This window comes from Haemaphysalis longicornis, unplaced genomic scaffold, assembly GCF_048455015.1.
Source record: "Haemaphysalis longicornis isolate Haplotype H1 unplaced genomic scaffold, Haemaphysalis longicornis Haplotype H1 scaffold_7, whole genome shotgun sequence".
Classification (NCBI taxonomy): domain Eukaryota; kingdom Metazoa; phylum Arthropoda; class Arachnida; order Ixodida; family Ixodidae; genus Haemaphysalis; species Haemaphysalis longicornis.
In genome coordinates this window covers 151,941,887-151,961,701 of record NW_027526422.1, presented here as the reverse complement: position 1 = coordinate 151,961,701, position 19,815 = coordinate 151,941,887, and the positions used below count along the sequence as shown (strand labels likewise).

At 48.1% G+C, this 19,815-nt stretch overlaps 1 protein-coding gene across 1 annotated transcript; it reads right to left on the bottom strand.

Annotated features, from left to right (window-relative positions):
* Positions 1-1,618: 1,618 nt before the first annotated feature.
* On the bottom strand, positions 1,619-16,091 carry LOC144147141 (fatty acid synthase-like). The gene is made up of 3 exons (XM_077679212.1): positions 15,835-16,091; positions 10,428-10,691; positions 1,619-1,846 (listed from the first exon to the last, which is right to left on the bottom strand). The coding sequence occupies exons 2-3, from the start codon at positions 10,686-10,688 to the stop codon at positions 1,736-1,738; spliced, it is 372 nt and encodes a 123-aa protein (XP_077535338.1). The 5' UTR covers positions 10,689-10,691; positions 15,835-16,091; the 3' UTR covers positions 1,619-1,735.
* Between the last annotated feature and the right edge of the window lie 3,724 nt (positions 16,092-19,815).

Sequence of the window (19,815 nt, the reverse complement as noted above, 5' to 3'; positions counted from 1 at the left end):
TCGGCATTCCAAGCGAGCGAGTTCCCCTTCATCCGGGAGGGATTCGCAGGTCCCCGATGAGGTGGAACTTGGGCGGAAACCGGGGCGGCTGCACGCTTTACGGGAGCGATCATCTGTTGCTTTCGCACAAACTCACGCTGCTGTGCGCGCCGAGAGTCCTTGAATCGACGCGCTGGTTCTTCCCACCGAACGAGAGTTCCTGTATAAGCTTCGCCAGAGTTGCGCGTCTGATTTCCACGAGCCGCCGCGCTGCCGCTTTCCCAGTGAAAGGAAAGCCAGCTTTCAGTGTTGCGCGCCGAACTCGTTTTCCAGTTGTGTGCAGGCCAGCCGAAGCAGCTGCCGTGCGCAGCGGCTGGCGCAGCCCACGGGAAATGCGCGCGACGACTCCGCCCCGCCACTACAACCGGCGCGGCTGCTGCGACATGTGTGACCGGTGGTTTCCTGCACGCATTTGGAACTCGAGATGGCGGACAGACGCGCCACTCTGCTTCCTTAGGGGCGTCGTATACAGAAACCTACACCCGAAGGCACGCGTACGCTCCATAGCGGGTTAAAAGCACAAATGCTGATAACGGCGCTAGTGAGTTATCAGCAGATTGCTCTTGTTGAGTAAGACGCATCGCTGGTCGTAAGAGGTATAAAACTATTGAAGGACGCGTAGCCGCTGGCGAGGAAGAGCGGAGAGGTGATGCCGGGTAGAGCGGCTTCACCGGAAGGGGCACAGGGAGTTAGACGTATACAATTTCGCGGTAAAAAGTGCTCGAAATTTCTTGTGTCTCATTACTTTTTACTAACCCTAGCTTTGGTCAACTCGCCAGAAGGAAAAAATTGCAGGTAATATGCCTTCTTCCACACCTCTTAGTTATAGTATTTCACTAGCCGTGTGATAAAAAATAACAACGTCCTCGTGCTGTCCACATATCGTCGTATGTTGACCTGATGTTGTTACCTGTCGCCGTACTCCATACGTGACTTTGATCATGGCCAAGATTTCTGATCGTTCGAACCATCTGTTTGCCTCCATAAGCAGTATTTCGGATCTAACATCCATTACTACTCGCACCTGCAATGTAATATAGCGTCGCTGCACCCTCCTTGTGTAAGGCCGGTGTGCTTTGGAAGCATTTTACTCAAGAACGTATAGATAAATTATAGAAACAAAATAAAAAAAATATAAACAATAGCGGTTAAAATGTGTTTTTAAAGAACCATATTAAAAAAATCAACATTAGAACAATGACCCACCCTAAATCGCATGAAAATGACGGCTCCTATAAAACGGTGATACACTGCTTCTAGGTGAAAAGATCCACCAAAAAGTGAGCACAAGAAAGAACTAACTCACAATACAATTTTGCCGCGTGTGAATATCCAAAAAGAACGATATAAAACAACTGAAATAAGAACCGTCCAACCTAATTAGGTACGGTAGGCTCTAGTGTTTATAAACCAATAGATTAAAAAAATGTGTCTGTCACGACGTTCACAATAGCCTATAAGCTTTGCTGCCGCTTTCTGAAAGCAGTCGACCTCACGGACCAAGAAAAGTGAAAATAAGCTTTTACGTTCTCTAGCCTTTTTATTGCCTTTTATTTGAAGAATATCACACGAAGCCGTAACAGATAACAGCAGCCATTGCGGCTTCCTGGGTACATACTGCGTGCTCTTCAAGATGTTTGTGCAATACTCAAGAATGTATTTTTTACTTCTCTGGGTTGAAGTCGATAAGGTTTTCTCACTTCAATTGCTTGCTTATTATATCCGCACACAGCTTTGCTCCTGGTCCAACAATGAAGCTCAAGTGGTCCCCCTCAATCACCTTGACCTCGACGCCACCATCACAGAGCTGAAAAAAAAAACATTGCGAGTACGCTTATTTGAAGCTTTGCAGTTTGTGTATCAACCACACAGAGCATAAAATAGCCGGCTATATTTGTATTCGTTAATAACAAGTCATCCACGCATCTTTAGAACCGAATGAGAACTGAAACCACACAGTGAGGGGGCAGGAGGGTCGTGTGTCTCAGCGACTAAGGTCCCCCAAAAGGACGTCGCAGGTAGTATGAGAATTATTTTATTTTAATTAATCAGTCTTTGATGACTCGGTCAACTTCATTCCAGAGCCCAAGGACGCTTTCATAAAATGGATATCCGAATATTGACAAACTCGTTTATTTTCTCGTAAGCACCGTCAGCAGTAACGGCTTTGTAGAAGAACCAAGAGCAAAGTAATTATGGTGTTACAGGGCACCAGCAATCAAGAAGCCAAATCAGACGGAACCATTTGAATAACTACAAAGGCCCGATTTTCTTTAATACCCGCCACGGTTGCTCTGTTTCTGAGGCGTTGCGCTGCTGAGTATGGGGACGCGGGTTCAATGCCAGGGTGCAGAGGCCGCTTTACTGATGGAGCCGAAAAGCAAAAAAACTCCCCCCACCTCCCCGAAGGGGATCGTGCGGAAATGCGAATGCATTGGGTGCACCGATGAGTGCGCTGCGAGTAATTATTATTAATGGCGTCCATCGCTATCAAGGCGCCAGTCGGCAAGCAGTCACGGAGAGAGGCGCGCGCTCCACTGCATTTAGATATATTTTTCCGAGCGCAGCGAGCGGAGAGAGGGTACGCGGAGAGGAGAGAGAGACCCGCTCAACACGCCCGCCCCGCGCGCGAGCTCTCTCCGCCGAGCTCCGCGATGCGAGCGCCCTCACACGCCCGAGCGCGCTCCTCCTCTCCACTCACTCTCCGCTACTCCGCCCGAGCTCCGCGATGCGAGCGCTTTCACACGCCCGCGCGCGCTCATCCTCTCCCCTTGCCCTCCGCTGCTCCGCCACCTGCTCCGGTTGCTAGGCGCGCCACAGCTGTTGCTAGGGGCGAGGAGGAGCGCGGAGAGATAACACCTGCGTGCGGACGCCGGCACAGACCGCACGACAACCCCCGACTAAGAAATGCATTCGCATTTAAAACGGCCGTGTGTACGAGACTACAGCGCAGAATTAAGATCCCCAGGTGTTCAAACTTAATCGGGAGCCCGCCACTACGGCTCGACTCATCGCCTGCGTTGCGTCGGCGCGTTAAACCCTACAGTCAATCAATCACAATTATCAAATTCGAGCTTTCTTGTGCGGCCGCCATCTGCACAAACAATTCCATGTGACACAAGACCGTCTGAAACAGCAGCTAGTAAGTCGCCCCTCAAACATCAGTATACATTGTATTTGACCACACTGTTTGGATTGCCCTTGGTAACTGCGAACAAGTGGTCTTATCGCAGATGGATGTGTGCCTTGAAATCCCGACGTTCCAACACTACTTGTCTAAGGTGGACAAGGGCGGTGGACTTGATATTTTTCACTGTTTTAAAGGAACAGTCGCACAGCCCTATTATCTTCAGGTCGTCGTCAATGCAGCCCCATTATGTTAAAGCCGTAGTCAATGGGTGTCTCCGCACCAGGTGGACGTTTTTGTGGCTCTCTCCATGGCCGATCTTAAACCAACTGGACTATAACTCCGAGGTTCCGTGGATCTCCGGGTTGTCAGAACGGCTACTGTTCCTGTAGTTGGCCATGTGATATAAGCTGGCCTTCTGAAACATGTTGGTCGGACGTGTGGGACCCCACCGGAGAAACCACGTGGGGAACCGGAGGTTGTCCTTGCCTCTAGCGCTCCCAGTATTGTGCACCCACTTAAAAGCCGTGGCGTAGCGCGGCGAGAGGTCGCGTCGTGGAAGAGACCCGGTGGGGGTCCAAAGATGGTCTCTTGCAGACGATAGAGAGCCTCAACGGCTTGATGGTGACTCCATGGACCGACCGAAAACGCCACAGCTGGACGAACAATCCTCAGTTGCCGCAAAGCAGGAACTCTGCTTTTGTGAGTATCAGTACGCCACTGCGCGGATATCTCCTTGTGGCCGATTCGGAACATGCCGAGTATCCGGTGGACGCTTGTTAAATGCGGGCGGGAATTTGGGTGAAACCTAGGGGGATACGCATGTGAGCCTCATTTATTAAATGCAAAGTATCTCTTGCTCAGGGCTATATCCGTTGTGCTTCCGGCGTTCGTCCGCACCTCTCCTCCTCTCCATGCCAGCTGTGATAACTTCACTCTCTCCTCTCCCCAACAGCTGTGCGCGCTGTTCCTTCTCTCCCCTCCCCCTCGCCACTTCAGATAAACCAGGTACACGCCGCTGCTCCCTTCAGTAGCTGCTTCGGTCTGCGCCGTCCGATGAGCTCACAATGGACGCCAACGATTCTGGCAGTGACCCGCCGCGGTGGCTCAGTGGCTAAGGCGTTGCACTGCTGAGCATGAGATCGCGGGTTCGATTCCCGGCCGCGGCGGCCACTTTTCTGATGGAGGCGAAAAGCAAAAAAATTACACCATCTTCCCACGTGGGAACCCTGAGGAGATGCAAAGCATCTCCAGTTTGCACGAGTTTTCACGGCTTTGCATCTCTTCAGGGTTCCCACGTGGGAAGATGGTGTAATTTTTTTTCGGCGAGCTGGTCGAGGTTTGGAGTAGGCGCGACCTGAGGCAACCTCACTCAATACTCTGAATCGTTCTGTGCGTGGGCTGCATCTGTTTACATGCTGGGGCCACTCAGAGCTTATGATGATAATGGCCAAAAATCACGGAGGGTGACATTAGCTAGTGGTCTGTTGTTTAGAATGCTGCGACATTTCAAAAGTTGAATACTACAATAAAATGCCTTATTTTTTACGTTTGTCGACAAAGTGTGATCGAGCATCTGATCCAAGATCGGCGGGGCTACCTGTCTTGCACATTTAAGGTGTGGTAGCTCTCTGGACATAGGTTGATGTAAAATTGAGAGGATAAACAAATAGCTGAAGTGTGCGCATCGGTACTGCCGGCCGTTAATAAAGCCAGAAAATTTCCGGTGGTGCGACCACCGTTTCCAGTCCTAAAACAGCCTACAATAGGTAAATAATCCAACTCGTTCATCGCAATTTCGAACTCTTTTGAAGTACTGCTGCCATTTTCGTTTTGCGTATTTCAGTACTTATCTAGAGAGATAGTAAATGTTTATTGTAAAGGAGAAGAGGTCGGCCTGGGAAATTGATCTTCGGCCTGCTACTTCCCTCTGGGGGGAGGGTACGGAGGACAGAAAGAGAAAGGAATGAATATGGAAGGTATGGGAAATGACAATGAAAGCGACAAATGAACTATGTACAAGCAGTAAAACCAATAAACGTCTCACGTAGAACGGGGCGCTGAATCAGATGGCTGCAGTTCACTTTTTAGCACATGACTATCATCCATGAAAAAAAAAAGAAACTGCTCAGACATTATTTCGCAGTCTATTCAATTTTGTCGCGACCTAGAGGCAAGAATTTAAAGAGGAGTCAATAAGAAATATAAGCAGCCTTTAACGGCTATGCTTTGCTTCCTGTTGTCAGCCCACGTGCCCAAAATCTTTTGTTCGGACAGAGGGCGAGTGTCCAAGCGTAGTAAAGCTGTCTCAAGGTTCATTCGCTCACTAGAGTACTTTGGACAAGCACTAAGCAAATGTTCCATAGTCTCAGGACAACCGCACAGAAGGCAGTCTGGGCTGTCCTCTCGTCCGATTGTGTGAAGATACTTCCGAGTCAATGCTACTCCAAGACGCAGCCTGTGTAGCAATGTCTCTTGACTTCGGCGAAGACGAGGAGCATGACTGACCCAGAACTTCCGCTCTGGATCCGGCTTGTGAAGGCGTTCATGTCGATTCTGCGGGTCCGACGAATGCAAGGCTGCAGCTTGTTTACGTGCTCCAAAGAGTATCGCGTTAGCATCCTGCCTTGTGATCGGTATAGACAGGAGAGTTCCATTCTGGTGTGCCTGCTGTGCTTCTGCATCCGCCAACTCATTTCCAGCGATGCCACAGTGACTTGGTATCCACTGAAACATACTATCTTCCACACGCTGCTTACCGAGACGCCTTTTCGTCAGTGACAACGTCGGAGAAAAGTCTGCAGTGCAGGCGACAAACTATGGCCATGCCCTAATCTTATTAGCCTTATAGCTGTGGTAAGTCTATATCCAGTTCTAAGCCTTTACGGCTACACAGGCCATAGAGTGCCATGTCAATGACGCAAGTTCAATTTATGATAGTATCGTACCTAACATTATGGCGGAATTGTGAAGAGCTAGAAGTGGCTATAACACAGGCGTTATAATCTTTCCACGATAACATGAAGATTGTCTCGATGACAGATGATCATTACGATGATGAAGACATGAATGAGCTGCGCAAGATCAATGTGAGCTTGTTGTTTAGATACGAGTGTCAATGGAATCGGCGGATATGAATGAACCTTCTCTAACGCCCTCATTCCCGAATAGGTCCTGGGTTACACGCGGTACAAGCAAACTTTTAAGAATGTTCTTCGAAGTATAACAGTTGCCAATTTTTGTGAATATGGGGTTGGTGTGTGGAAAGCATTCAGGGTTGTTATCAAAATCTGTGAGTAAAAATTTGAGGAGAATGTCTCTGTTCCGGGTTAGAAAGATGGTACCGACAAGATATTGAAGACGGAAAGCAGTTCTCAATTACAGACGAAACGGTAACTGTGTCCTCAAGCAAACGTACGCATGTGCAGCGTGCGTTGATCCTCTGCTCTGTGTGGACATGGGGGCTTTTTTACCTAATTTTGTTTGTATTTGGAATTTTTGGGTGATGGATTTGGTGTGATGTTTAATAGTGTTGCTAAATAGTACCGTGTTTGTGCGTTTCTGTAGGAGTTATCATGGAATGACACGAGTACTGCGGGAAGTGCGTATCACTGCGTGGTATTAAAAGAGCAAGGTATAGGAAGGTAAGCGCTTCGTTCTTCCTATTTGATGGTGTCTTCAGACCAACTAGGTAATTGTCAATTTTGGAGTACTAACTGACACTGAAGCTTTATTGAGATAAATTCAAGCGCGTTGCGTGTAATTATGTGAATTCAGAAGTGAAACCGTGCCAAGACACTGTTAAGGCAACTCATTTTCTAGTTTGCTTTCCCAATTACATTCCACCAAAATCGCTATTTGCGTGTTGACCTGCAGCCATATTTTCCTGCAGTGTGTTTGTGCTCGTGAAGTTGGGGACACGGACAGCCTGCCGTGAAGCCGACCTTGAAGCATCTGTGTAATAGGCATTACACGGGCCTTGGGGTTTTAAAAAAAAAACAATTCTGTAAGATTTGCGCCCCTGCTTGACCCTTCTGTCGATTTAAGAAACGAGAATGTCTTAAGTGACGGGAGACAAATATCAACGCGAGACGAGGTCAGTTAAAGGAGGTTGCCGAACTCAAATGAACGACCCCGAGTTTCGGATATTTCAGTCTCTCGCGTATAGCCCCAGTAATTTGCGGATTACAGAACAAGAAAAAATAGGCGATGTGTCATTGACGATAAAGTCCTATAGACGATTGGTCATTGAAAACTTCGAAGCATAAAATGGTGCGTTATGTCTATAATGATCCATAAATCTAACCATCCTACTTAATATAAAACGTTCCTGTAATGATCGTGCATGGTCCAGAGTGCACAAGGGGGTGCATTTTCGACCCCGGCCTCATTCAAGACGTTGCGCAAAGTATACAACATTTCGAATAAGCTGCGCCAGGGTGATCTATAAACGACACGGAACTTCTGAAAACACAAGAACGACAGATATTTTTATCCATAAGTTAGTACTGTTTGAACCTTAACTAGGTCGTCTTTTACCTTAACGACGTCGCCTCCTCAACTAGGTTGTGATATCCGCTGCACGTTCCTTCAATACACCAGCAGGTAGGGCTTGCACGGGAAATCGCCCCTATGGAAAGGGGCGGCTCCAAAAACGCAGGAAATTTACCGCAGCGATGGCTCAGGGGTACAGCACTCGCCTCGTATGCGGGAAGTACTGCGTTCGAATCCTGGTACCGCCGGGCACCCACCGATTTCTTTAATGAATACAGGCGTCCCTGGTCGAGTGCAGACCCTTGAAAGTGGAATCCACGTCTGGAAAGCTGCCTTTACCCTTGCGAGGGGTCCCTGACCCTTGTCCATCAGGCGGGGCCCCCGGCCATCATGCCGCGTTGCGCCATTGCCGGGGGTGAAAGAGTGTGGCGGCGTGTCCTGCCACAGGCGGTTGCGAGTTGAGCGCCCACCGTGGCTGTGGAAGGCACCATGTGCATTCGTGTGTCTTGGTGGCGCCGGGCACCTACCGGTAAAACAGGTACAGTCGCGTGCGATTTGAAGGTAACCACGCAACCTTCGACCGATAAAGATGATAACGCCCCCGCGCGGCATTTTTCAGCGTGCCTGGGACCTACTTTATGCAGTATCCTCTCCCTCGAGCGCTGTTCCTTCAAGCAGTCATCACTCCCGCGGCTAGGAAACCACCCTTCCGCTTTGTGGCGATTTTGTGTGGTTGTAATCCCGTGGGCGCTTTCTTATTGGCCATCGTGAGCGGCGATAGCACCGATTGTTCTAAATGTCCAGTATTTCCCAACAATGTGCGCGCACCTCTTCGATAACTGCTGTAAGATGCAAGTGGGACGTCGTCGCTGCGTGCGCGATAAAAAAAAAAGTCGAAGGCGTTACTGGTTTTTCCCCGGGAGTGATGTCTGCTTGAATAAACAGCGACCGCGGGAGAGAAGAAAGCGTAAGCTACCCGCCAGGCGCAGTAAAAGAAGCCGCGCGGGGGCGTTATCGCCGTGGTGGGTCACCGCTCCCGCGATTAGCTTCAAATCGCAGGCGACTGTACAAGTGACTCCCCGGCCTGGCACTCGGCACTTGTGTGGGACTACAACGCTTGGGAAGTTCACCCGGCTTGCACGGGAAATCGCCCCTATGGAAAGGGGCGGCTGCAAAAACGCAGGAACTTCTTTTTTATAATATATCCACCTCACCCCAGCGCTGTCGTGAATGGCAGTCGACCTTTTGGTATTCTGTCAACGCGGTCGGACCGGTCTTTTGACTCCCCGTGATCGACGACGACGCTTCTTCTGGAGAGCATTAAAATCTACCCTCCATACTCCACCAACTATTACAGATCGGCAGACTGTCGAACCAACCCGTTTAGAGCTTCTATAATTTTCCCAATTCAAATTATGCCTGAATGTGTTACCAATCTACCTATGGGGTGTGTAGGTCTGGCGCCAAACTTGTTCGCACGTGCTGATGTACGGGAATACTTATGTCGCGTAGACCTGCTAGCCCTACTTCTTTTGACTTAATAAACCATCTCTAACGGTGCTGTGGCTGCCGCAAAAAGAAAGAATACCCGGTTGGTGGATGAGGCTGCTGCAGAAGCTTTTTTATAAATCCGCCGAGGATGCTCGTGCCCGTTTTTCAGACAACAAAAATTTTATTGTGAGCTGAACAATAACAGGGATCTAAATATCATCTAACGAGTCTACCATCCATTCTATGTTTACTCTTCCAGCTCAGACCAAAACATTCCCTTTCAAAACTGGAGGCGTGAATACCATGGCTTAAATTCAAACCACGCTTAAAATATCCCTTCTGCTGAGTAACATATGCGTCTAATATGTCGTAGTACAGAAAATTGCAGTCATCAGCACGTTGGGGGAATGTATTAGGGCAGTGACTCATGAACAGGCGGAGGTCGACACGGGAGAGAAAAGACACGGCTTCTGCATTATTCGGCCATGGCAGGGTTGGAAGGGTAACCCAGTCATCCTTATCTCAGACGATTCCCATGTCACTGTGTCAATATTTATAAAATTTTACATTTATTACTTTTGGTTGAGCCATGTGCGTTAGTTGTGTGGACCAATTTGGTTGCCCTGCTTCCACAAATAATTGTACAGCTCCCCATGGGTCTTTCGTTCAGTAAATAGAACTTTCAATTCAGAATACAAATGAGCGCCTGGAAACTGTTCTCGAGTAATACTGCAGACGTTTTGCTATATCTTCCCATCCTGTTGTAGCCTGAGGAGTGCGCGTCTTGTAGCGCTTCTCTAGAGGGTCAAAACTTTACAAATAATATGCGGGACGGCTTATTTACCGCGGAAGAAACTGTGACACAGCTGTGTTGGCTGCACACATTCTTTTCGTACTTATAAAGTCGCACACCACCCTCCGTAGTTAAAAAGCAAAAATTGACAACCAAATACTAAAATACAACAAGATTGAAAATAATTAAAACCTGTGCAGTTTGATGCTGCCTTCTCATTTTGCCAGATGAACATAAAGGTCCTGTTGCTTTCTGTTATCGCAAATTGCACCACCACACAAAAATTCTGATTTTTTATCACCGATAGCTACCTACATAAGAAGCTTGACTTCACAGAAGGAAATCGGCAAAAGTCTGCAGGGATATTGGTTCAGTATCAGCAGATATTTGGGAATTATTTTTACGAGGATCGCAGCTTTCACTTCGCAAAAGCGGTTACATTCCTCAATGCGCTGTTGAAAATCAATTGTTCAATGTGCTTACCTCTGACACGCCGTAGTCGTAAGGAAAATTGGTAGTTTGGAAGTAGCCGAGCTGGTTCGATGCCCTCACGAGAACAATTTTTCCGTGAAACATTGTGCGAGCTTCATAGGCAAGCACGGCATTGAAGGTTTCGTACATTGCCGACAAAGCTGTGTGAACGGTGTTCCGAGTTAACTCTAAAGCTGGCATGGCTTTGAGAATTGCGTCAATGCACGCAGAAAACTTGGCGTCCCAATTTGGGTACTCGCTGATTTGGTTCATGGCCTGCGGGTAAAGAAAGAGATAGTTATAGGCATATTGCATTGCTTAGAAATACTGCCGTAACCATTCACCAGCTCTCCTTCCGCTGTAGTTATACTGTGTGGTTTGCAGTATGGCATGCCAAAAAATTGAGGCCATTCCGCTATGCTGACATAGATAACCTACGCAGCTGTAAAATAATATTAGCTTTGTGACAATGGTCCCAATGGCTTTTTGGACGCTATGACTACAGTAAGTGGCATACCAGCATCTGCAGACACATTCACGCAGAAGGTTAATAGATGTACGTACGCAACTAGGTTGAGAGGGACCGGCGTGAATAAAGACAGCGTGGGTAAATATAGATTGACACACCCACAGTTCTTCAGCACCGTACATTCGTCTTACTAGGTCTTAGAGCCTATGTCCAAGAACTGCCATGCTTTCGAAGCAGAATATCGCGTGTTTTTATTCAATGGACATGACAGTGATCAAGCCAGCTGTTTTTCTTTCCCTAAACGATGACGCTCTCAAATGTGTGGAAAACATATTTTTGCGGAGCATAGGCGAAATAATTTCCCAGCTGAATATATTTTAAACGTTCTTTTGTTGCTCCTTCCTGCTCCGAAAATCACAGGTGTGGCTTAGGGGTTGTTGAGACTTCATTAAATGACGCACAGATGCAGCGTAAAATAATTTTTGAAGCAGTGTCTTCTAGCGTTCTCGTACACTTCAGTGGGACAGAAGCGTGCAATGTGTAAAGGTTGATCGGCGCGTTGGCAGAAGGCAAATAAATCACAACTTGAGCCACTGGGACGAGCATGCGCCGGAAATGAAGAACGGGGATTACCTGTTTACATATATACGGAATATCGATCTTTCCGTGCAGAACAATAGCACTTACCCGCTCAGTGACAGCTCACTGTTTACTTGATTACGATAGTATTCAGAGCCGCAGACATCATTCGACATTTTAACACGAAAGTGTTTTATGCCGGGTGCACCAAGACCTCACTGACTTCATATTCATGACGGAAGTGACGTCGCCAAAAATATGCAATTGACGCAGCGGCGCCCGGATTCGATCACATGAACTCGCTCGCCACAACGGGAGGTACGTGGCGCTAGGCCTACTGCGCTGGGAATAGAGACGGGAGTAGCGCTACGAACGGGTCTTATGTCTTTCCTTGCGACTCATTAAGATATGGCTGCCGTAAAGGAGAGGCGAAGCGAAGTAGGGCATCATGACGCTAATGAGCGCCGTCAGTTGGCGCCTCGATGCCAGCGCCTTCGTGCACGGGGGACGCGCGTGAATTGAAGCACTCTCCGCTGTCGCGTTGTTCCCATCAGCGTTATGTTTGAAGTTGCCGTTTCTGTCCATGTCATTTTTGGTTTGTTGTTTCAGAATAAACAGGTGTTGTTTCTTGAGTGTCGGCCTCACTTCGTTTGGTGGAGTGCGGCTCGCGAACCTTTCGCACATGAAGGAGGTTCCTTTAACGTTAATCTGCTCCTTTAAAAGCACCTCTCACTTTCGTAATTCATCTATAACTATGCAAGAGGGATCAACCACAATTTTTTAACGGGAAATCTCCATTAGTAGCCAAAGCGCGTACCCAAATTCCACCCGACAAGGCCTCAGTAAAGACGCTTAATCCTCTTGAACTTAGCTGCTCCGTTTGGCTACGATGCGTTTCATAGCAAGAAGATCAGAAATCCAACCAGCATTCTCAATTGGTTTCCTTTCGTCTAGAGCCAGTGTCTTAGCAGCCTCACACACTGCAGTAACAGGTAGTTGGAATGCACCTGATATCGAGATAGTGGGATTAACGTCGACATAAGCAGAATACTTGTTGCGAGAATTATATTCACAACAGATCTCTCTGATTTCGTTCTATAGGACTGTCGTTATATATAGTAAAGAAATTTTTAGTTACGAGATCAAGGAGAAAGAGAGAGAGAGAGAACAATCTTTAATGAGTATGGCGATGTCAGCCGAGCTAAACCGCCTGGCTTGCTACGCCAGATGAATGCTGTGACAATGATGATTATAATGATGAAGAGGAACACATGATTAATGCTCAATGTGGCTGATGGTCGCTCTCGTTTGGTAAAAAGTTAGATTGCTTAACGCGACCAGCAGAAGTACCTTTCCACGTCCCTCATCTTCCATCGAGACATCCTGAAGCCGTCCGGAGTGAGGATGCGCGGGAAACAGGAGTCAGTCAACATGGCTGACTCAAGCTTAGCTAGGAGGGCGGAACTGCTCATTGAGTTTTGCAAATATGCTCATTGCAAACTGCTCATTGCGTTCTGCAGTGACCCAAGTTATTAGAAGAATGCGACGTCAGGAGTGCAGCTTCTGCAAGAGGGACTGCGCAGCCTCGTTCTGTTATTAGAGTTATTAACTACGCATCATGGGCCAAGCCCTAGCGGTTCATCCAGCGGCGCTCTCTTGAAACGAGCACATTTTATTCTTGTTTTTTGCAGTTACATAATCTTTTCTCCATACAAAAAACCACGTCAATTTTCTTTTATTTGCTGTAACCCTGATAAGCTAAGGTATGTACTGCTGTTCTGCTATAAATTTCTGATGAGGTTAGTTTGCTGAAAGCAATGGTTACCTGTCTGAAATAGATAGCGCCCGAAAAAGTGATGACGAAAAAATAATGACAAATAAGGAAAGTGAAAAACTGGTCGTCCTTTTTAATAATATTCTTCGCATTTCAAAACCCTCTGGGTGCACCGCCGTCACTCCCGGTTGGCTTGCACTGTTTATCTGCTCGGTCAAACATTAATAAATTCAGACCATGTTGCATTTAAACATCGAGATATGCGCTTGTTGAGCTCCTTCACGAACCACAAGGTGTCATACAGTTCGCACATCGTATATAGTTATTTTGGTATGCAAGGAGAATTGCCCAACATTCACTAAGCCACGTGTAGTCAGCCGGAGATGCAGCGCCTTGCACTAGACCTAAAATTAATTCTACGAGCTGTTTATGATATTAGTGTGAGTCCCCTTATTAATGATTCCTGAAGGTTTAGGCGAATAGCAGTTTTAGGGTGCTGTCTGTACAGGTCTGTTTATGCTGAAGAAGAATAAATAGCCTCGTAAGGGGAACTATAGGTAGTGCTCCAACTTTAGGAGTAATTTGCGGGGTGATAATTACCTCATTTTGAGATTGGCAGGGTGTGGTGTATTTGTTTTGACGGCAAAGTTAACTACAGGAATTGGTTTACACAGGAGACAATAAACTCGACCTTCAGCTATGAATGCCAAGAACGTTCGACACTGTTTACACACCGGTGGCTCTGGTACGCGGAGGAGCACCGACATGCACCAAACACCCCCCCACCCCGGTTGTTCTGTGGCAAGGGCATTGTGCTGCAGTCCCCAAACACTTGCGTTCGAGTGCAGAGGCTGCTTTTGGTGTTGAAAGCGACCAATTTCTGCGCGCGTTCTGAGCGCAGGAGGTGGTTCTCAGGTGGTCAAAATTACTGCTGGGCCATTAGCTGTGGTGAGTATCACAAACGTCGTGACACCTTCTGAGCGTAAAATCTGCAAAATTTCCGCAGTTAGAATTTTCCCACCAAAAACCCACGAGACGCGACTGTGAGCAGTCTTCTGTTACTCCGCACGCTTGCATAACACGGCTGGTGAAAGTTACCGTTGTGAGTGGCTTGCTGCGACATCACAAGAACCGCAGAAGAATGCCTGTACAAAGGGAGACAGACATTACGGGCACTAGCACCTGTCTTATCTGCGTCACTTCGTAGTCTCGCTCTTTTGTGCTTGTGGTGCTATCGAAGTACTGCTATCCTAAACTATGCGCCAAATTCTATACTCAGAGTGGCCTCCTCTTTCTTGGTATCAAGATTTCCAGCCCCTATACAAAATAAGATGGACCCAAACTTATCAATATCACTATTGTGTATGTTTCATTGCTGCATTCTAATGTATGTTTATGACCTAATGTATGCCTGTTGACAATGACGGATTTCTAGCAGTCATATAGAAGGCCTACATTTTCCCAACCGACACACTGGCCCCTGCTGTGGTACGCAGCGAGGAAGCGTACCTTTAGTCTGGCTAGGGTTGCATATATATCGATGTAGGTATAGATAAACACAAAGGGGCGAATATAGTAGTCAGTAAGCTTAGAGAACTTTGCGCATCTACCATTTCGTACACGTTCGAACGGAGTCTTCCAGCAGTGCACTCAGGATTGTGGTGTGCACAGACAAGAAGGTACGCTTACATTATTATCGTTATGCCTACTTTGGACAGACAGGTATTGCTCGCAAAGTACGCAGAGTGGGCATCCGGGACGTTGAAAATGCTACAAGCAGGGACCTGCAGTTTTGCTGGGCGTCAGCAAATTGAAGTCGCTCAGTAGCCATGTTGAATCTAAAGCGACTTGTTTTGTGGTGGAAGAAATTGCAGAGGAATAAGCATCAGTGGAATGCCCCCCATATATGGTTACCAATTTGAGCTTAATTGGGCCTTTGGCCAACCCTTTGCCCCTCGGCTCCAATACGGCTTACTTCTCGCACTTCCAAGTGTCGACAACATGTAAAACAGCTTGCCACCCATCGCATGTGTATTATTGGAACTTACTGAGCATCTGACGTTGTTTTGTTTCGGGGGTAAACAGTGAAATCGGAGCTGTAGCTGTGCTCAGAAATAACGACAATGGAGCCTATAGTTAGGATTCATCAAGTGATTGCAGTGACGTCAGGTGGACGTTTAAGTATCTCTTCTAGGATTATCCACAGCACATACCGTTACTACGGAATCGTACATGCTATTGTGTGTGCTGAAGGCAAAAATCATCAGCAAAAGCAGAAATAAAACTAAGGTAGCGATATCACGTGTATATGGTACTTCTTTTTTCTTGTTTGTGAGTTGCAAGTTCGGTTTATGTAAGGTGCGTTTGCTACATCGAACCGCGTTTCTTAAATGTGCAGTTGTTGCCGCTTAGCGTTTTCACGCACAAGCAGTGGTAGGCCAGACAGTAGCATCCAGCTGCTTTAACCATGCAATAAACGAACCTGTCATTGCAACTGACAGGTTCTGTGATACATTTCAGCATAGGAACCAAAAAAGAACGTTTGCTCCAGAAGAAAGAGAAGAACGTTTGCTGTAATGTACTTGAGTGTCACGTACCTCATTGTAGTCGACGTGAAGGAACTGCGTAAGTGTAACGCAGAAAAATACGTCGTCCTCCTCTTCTTTATTTCTTCTGAGCCCCGAAGCTTCCCGGGTTTTCCTGTTCTTTCCTATCCACGGAGTTCCATCCAGAAATGTTAGGCTGCCCACGGATGCTCCAAGATTCTGGAGCTGCAGGGCGATTTCGTGGGCTACAATGACGCCGAAGGAGAATCCAGCAATATGGTACGGACCTGAAGGCTGCAGTTCACGAATTTTCTAAAGGAATAAAGAGGACACATATGAGGATTAATCCTACTGTTATACATGTAGTCAGAACAGGTATCGACCGGCTGTGTGTGTGTGTGTGTGTGTGTGTGTTCGCGCAAGCACACACACACACACACACACACACACACACACACACACACACACACACACACACACACACACACACACACACACACGCCCACACACGCACACTATCTTGAAATTTTGGTCTGCGGTTGCGGCCGCTACGTGGGTACTTTTCCGAAAGACGTTACCCAATTACACTTGTGTGTCACTGCAGCGACTTTTTGAACGCTTCTCTAGTGTTGATTTTCAATTTTCTTCCTTATGCACAGCGGCTCCCTTCTGATGGCGTCGGCTCTCTAGACTCTCTCCCTACAGAGTCAACCTGTGGTGGGAGGAGCAGGCTATCTGTGTTGGGAGAAAGCTGTGTTGTCGTGTACTTTTCTGAAATCTGTACTTATTTTTGCCAAAATCTTTCGCTCGCATTTCCTCGTGTTAGATTATGTGAGTGTGCATGTTTTTTTTAAGAAATCTCTAATTCTGTACTTTTTGGATGCCGATGTTAGAAATAGGCATCGAAGCGAGCTCTATTTTGTCTTCAGAAAGGTCCTCATCCTACCGAAACAGTCTTGCTAGAAGTGTATACCCGTTCTCAAGCGAAATCGCTTTAGTGCGACTGATGGCGTCCAGTCAATGTAATAATGCATTTCTACATAGAACGGATGATCGACCAAAAAGCTGATAAGATCTCTACACACACGGCGCCTTCGTAAAGCCTGTATCCTATTGTGTCAAAACAGTCATATATAAATCGCAAAAAAGGAACGGGTGTAGAAAAGACAACACACGCATCAAACATAAATAACGAGTCCAATAATATACCTTTATACGTAGTGCGGGAAAAATTGCCCCATGGGTTCGCTCTTTGTGTACGACTTGGGTCTTTGAAGGCTTCACAATCGATTGGACGCACTTTCAGCAACGGTTTCGCAGCACCCTTGACGCAATTTCGAAGTTCGACAGCTTTTATCCTTTTATCTTTCTCCCAACTTTCTTTAGGAAGGGAAGGTGAAGTTCTTGTTTAGTGTCGGACAGCTAGATGAAGTTTTTAAGCAGGTGCCTCGAACGCGCATCCTACAATGGACCGAATGCCGCCCTGTATAGGGATATCGCTGGCAACGGCGGTAGCAGAAAACTGCCGTTCTTGGTAAGAAACCCAGCGGCCTCGTCTGCTCCCGCCGATGATAAGCCTGATAGCAACTTTTGTTCGGCACCGTCTACACCTACCGACCGTCCAGGAAGGAACACATAGGAAGCGCCACCATCGAGCTGGTGGAATGATTGTGTGACGAGCACTGTTCGGGTGAAAAGTCTATAGCTGAGCGTTCGAGGAGGCAGAACCAAGGAGCAGCGGCGGGAGCAGTTGGAGACCACGCGCCCCTTCCGCAACACTTGTGAAGAGCGAATTAAACAAACTGGAAGCACGCCCAAAAGAAGACTGCCAACAGGGACTTTCCCGCTGTTTGACGGTTTTCTGGGCTAATTTCTGCTGAATGCCTTCCGCCGCGGTGGCTCAGTGGCTAAGGCGTTGCGCTGCTGAGCACGAGGTCGCGGGTTCGATTCCCGGCGCGGCGGCCGCTTTTCTGATGGAGCGAGAAAAGCAAAAACGCCCGTGTGTACGAGATTTCGGCGCACGTTAAAGATCCCCAGGTGGTCAAAATTAATCCGGAGCCCTCCACTACGGCGCTCCTCATCGCCTGCGTTGCGTCGGCGCGTTAAACCCTACAATAAATCAATCACTCAATTCCTGAATGCCAGGGGGGCGCTTGTCGTTTTTAAAGTAAATAAATGTACAGTTTTCGCCTTAGCTGAGTCGTCTCCTGGAAGCTCAGGAATCAGATTCTTTACGCTGCTGCAGCTTGGAGGAGATATTCCGGGTACAGAACACCGAAGTTAAGCTGACACAGTCGGCAGGACCTCCAAGTGCGAAGAGGACTCAGCTGTCCGGCGGACGCGTTGACGGAAGGAGCGAGCTTAAGTCTTCATCCTACTGAACGATAAAGCAGGACAATCAGCGAGTGTACAGGATTATTTTCAGCGCTCACTGGGCCCATCGACGGACGCAGATAGCGATGTCTTCTCTGCTGCCTGCAGAAAGGATACCGGCAGGAGCAGCGACCTAGCTGTCGGCTAGAAATCGGCTGGAGCGCTCAGCGGGAGTCTCAGCAGAGAAAGCGTGGTATTCTTGACAGCCTGCTCAACCAGAGGTCGGAAGGAGCAGCGGCAGGATGAATATCTAGGTGGCTAGACGAAAAGCCAACTTCGCCAGTGCTCAGCGGACGCCGAAACAGAAAATGCCGGGCCGTCCTTGCAGCCTGCTGCCCGAGAAAGTGCCTCGACCAGCACCGAGCAGGTGTCTCAATGGAAATCTCAGAGTTGAAAGACAGGTCATCCGTATAGTTTGCTCATCGGGAAACCTGGCGGAGCAGCGAGGGAATGAATTCCACATCTGTGGCGGCAAGACATCAGCACGAGCATTAAACGATGCAGGTCAGTGTCTCGTCTCATTCGTGGTCTTCAGCTCAAAATGGTCTTCAGCCCGTCGTCTTCAGCTCCGAATTCTGCTGAGTAATTGTTACCAAGCCGTGAGATCGGACAGGAACCACAGATGTCATGACGACGAGATGGAGTTGGGTGTGAGCGCTGTCGTGAGGGCAAGCGTTCGGAAATGATAACCAACGTCGTTCTCCGACGAGTTGGCACTACTGCCGGCGAAATTAAAGATCGCTGAGGCAGGGTTAGCCGCGCAATGTTGAAGGCGTAAACGTTTCAGGAGCGCTGACAAAGCCACCGCTTCACCGATTGTGCCGCGAGCATCGGGGTGCATGATAAGGACGGAAGATTTGATACAAGATGGGTATGTTAAAGGGGTTTCTCGTAGCCTTGACCTCCCAAGTTTCGATAGTGCTTGGTTGGTTTGCGGAAGCCGAGACCAGCTTTAATTCCCACGATGTGCCGCCCAAATGGCGAGCGGTCGTAATTCTTCCTTACTTGAGTTGGAGGGATACCGGGTGTTTGATTGCACTCTCGGGGAGCAGCGAAGGTACTATAACGTCGTTAATGTGGCAGTACTGAAAGGGCTTAGGCTGCCATCAGCGGGGCATGGGCCCGTAATCGTAGCGTTCGGAGTTATGGGCCATCCATAGAGCGTGGGGGCGGCCAGTTTCTTTGCGGGATTCAACAGGACCGGAATCAAGCGAAAAATAAGATTCAGTTTTCGTAGCGCCCACACCGTTGCGGGTTTTTAGAGCCCCCAAAACTTCTAGTCGCGAACGTTGGATAACCAGCATGGGAAGCTCCACCGAGCTTAGGGATACGCGCACGTGAAACCAACGTACGCGTGACTCTGCTGTAGGGATCGAGAGCCAGCTGCGCGTAACCAGAAGTAACTGCATGCTCAGAAATGAGCTGTACCTCAAAAAACGGGCCCACCAGTATCGCATGTTGATCGCGCTGGTGTGTACACATAGGAGCTATCGGACCCTGAAGCACACAACGATGTGTCGTGCAGAACGCCGCTTCGCACGGAGGCATAGTTACCAAGGCGACTGCACCCGGAGGTTCGAATAGAAATGTGCCGAAGGGTCTGGCAGCTTCGCTTAAATTTTGCGGGCCAGACGCGCGTGTCAAGGCGGACGATGTTGT

Coding starts and splice junctions, on each gene's coding strand:
- LOC144147141 (XM_077679212.1), bottom strand. CDS start 10,688: ATGAACCAAATCAGCGAGTACCCAAATTGGGACGCCAAGTTTTCTGCG. Junction 1,847..10,427: donor ACGACTACGGCGTGTCAGAG/GTAAGCACATTG, acceptor TTTTTTTTTCAG/CTCTGTGATGGTGGCGTCGA.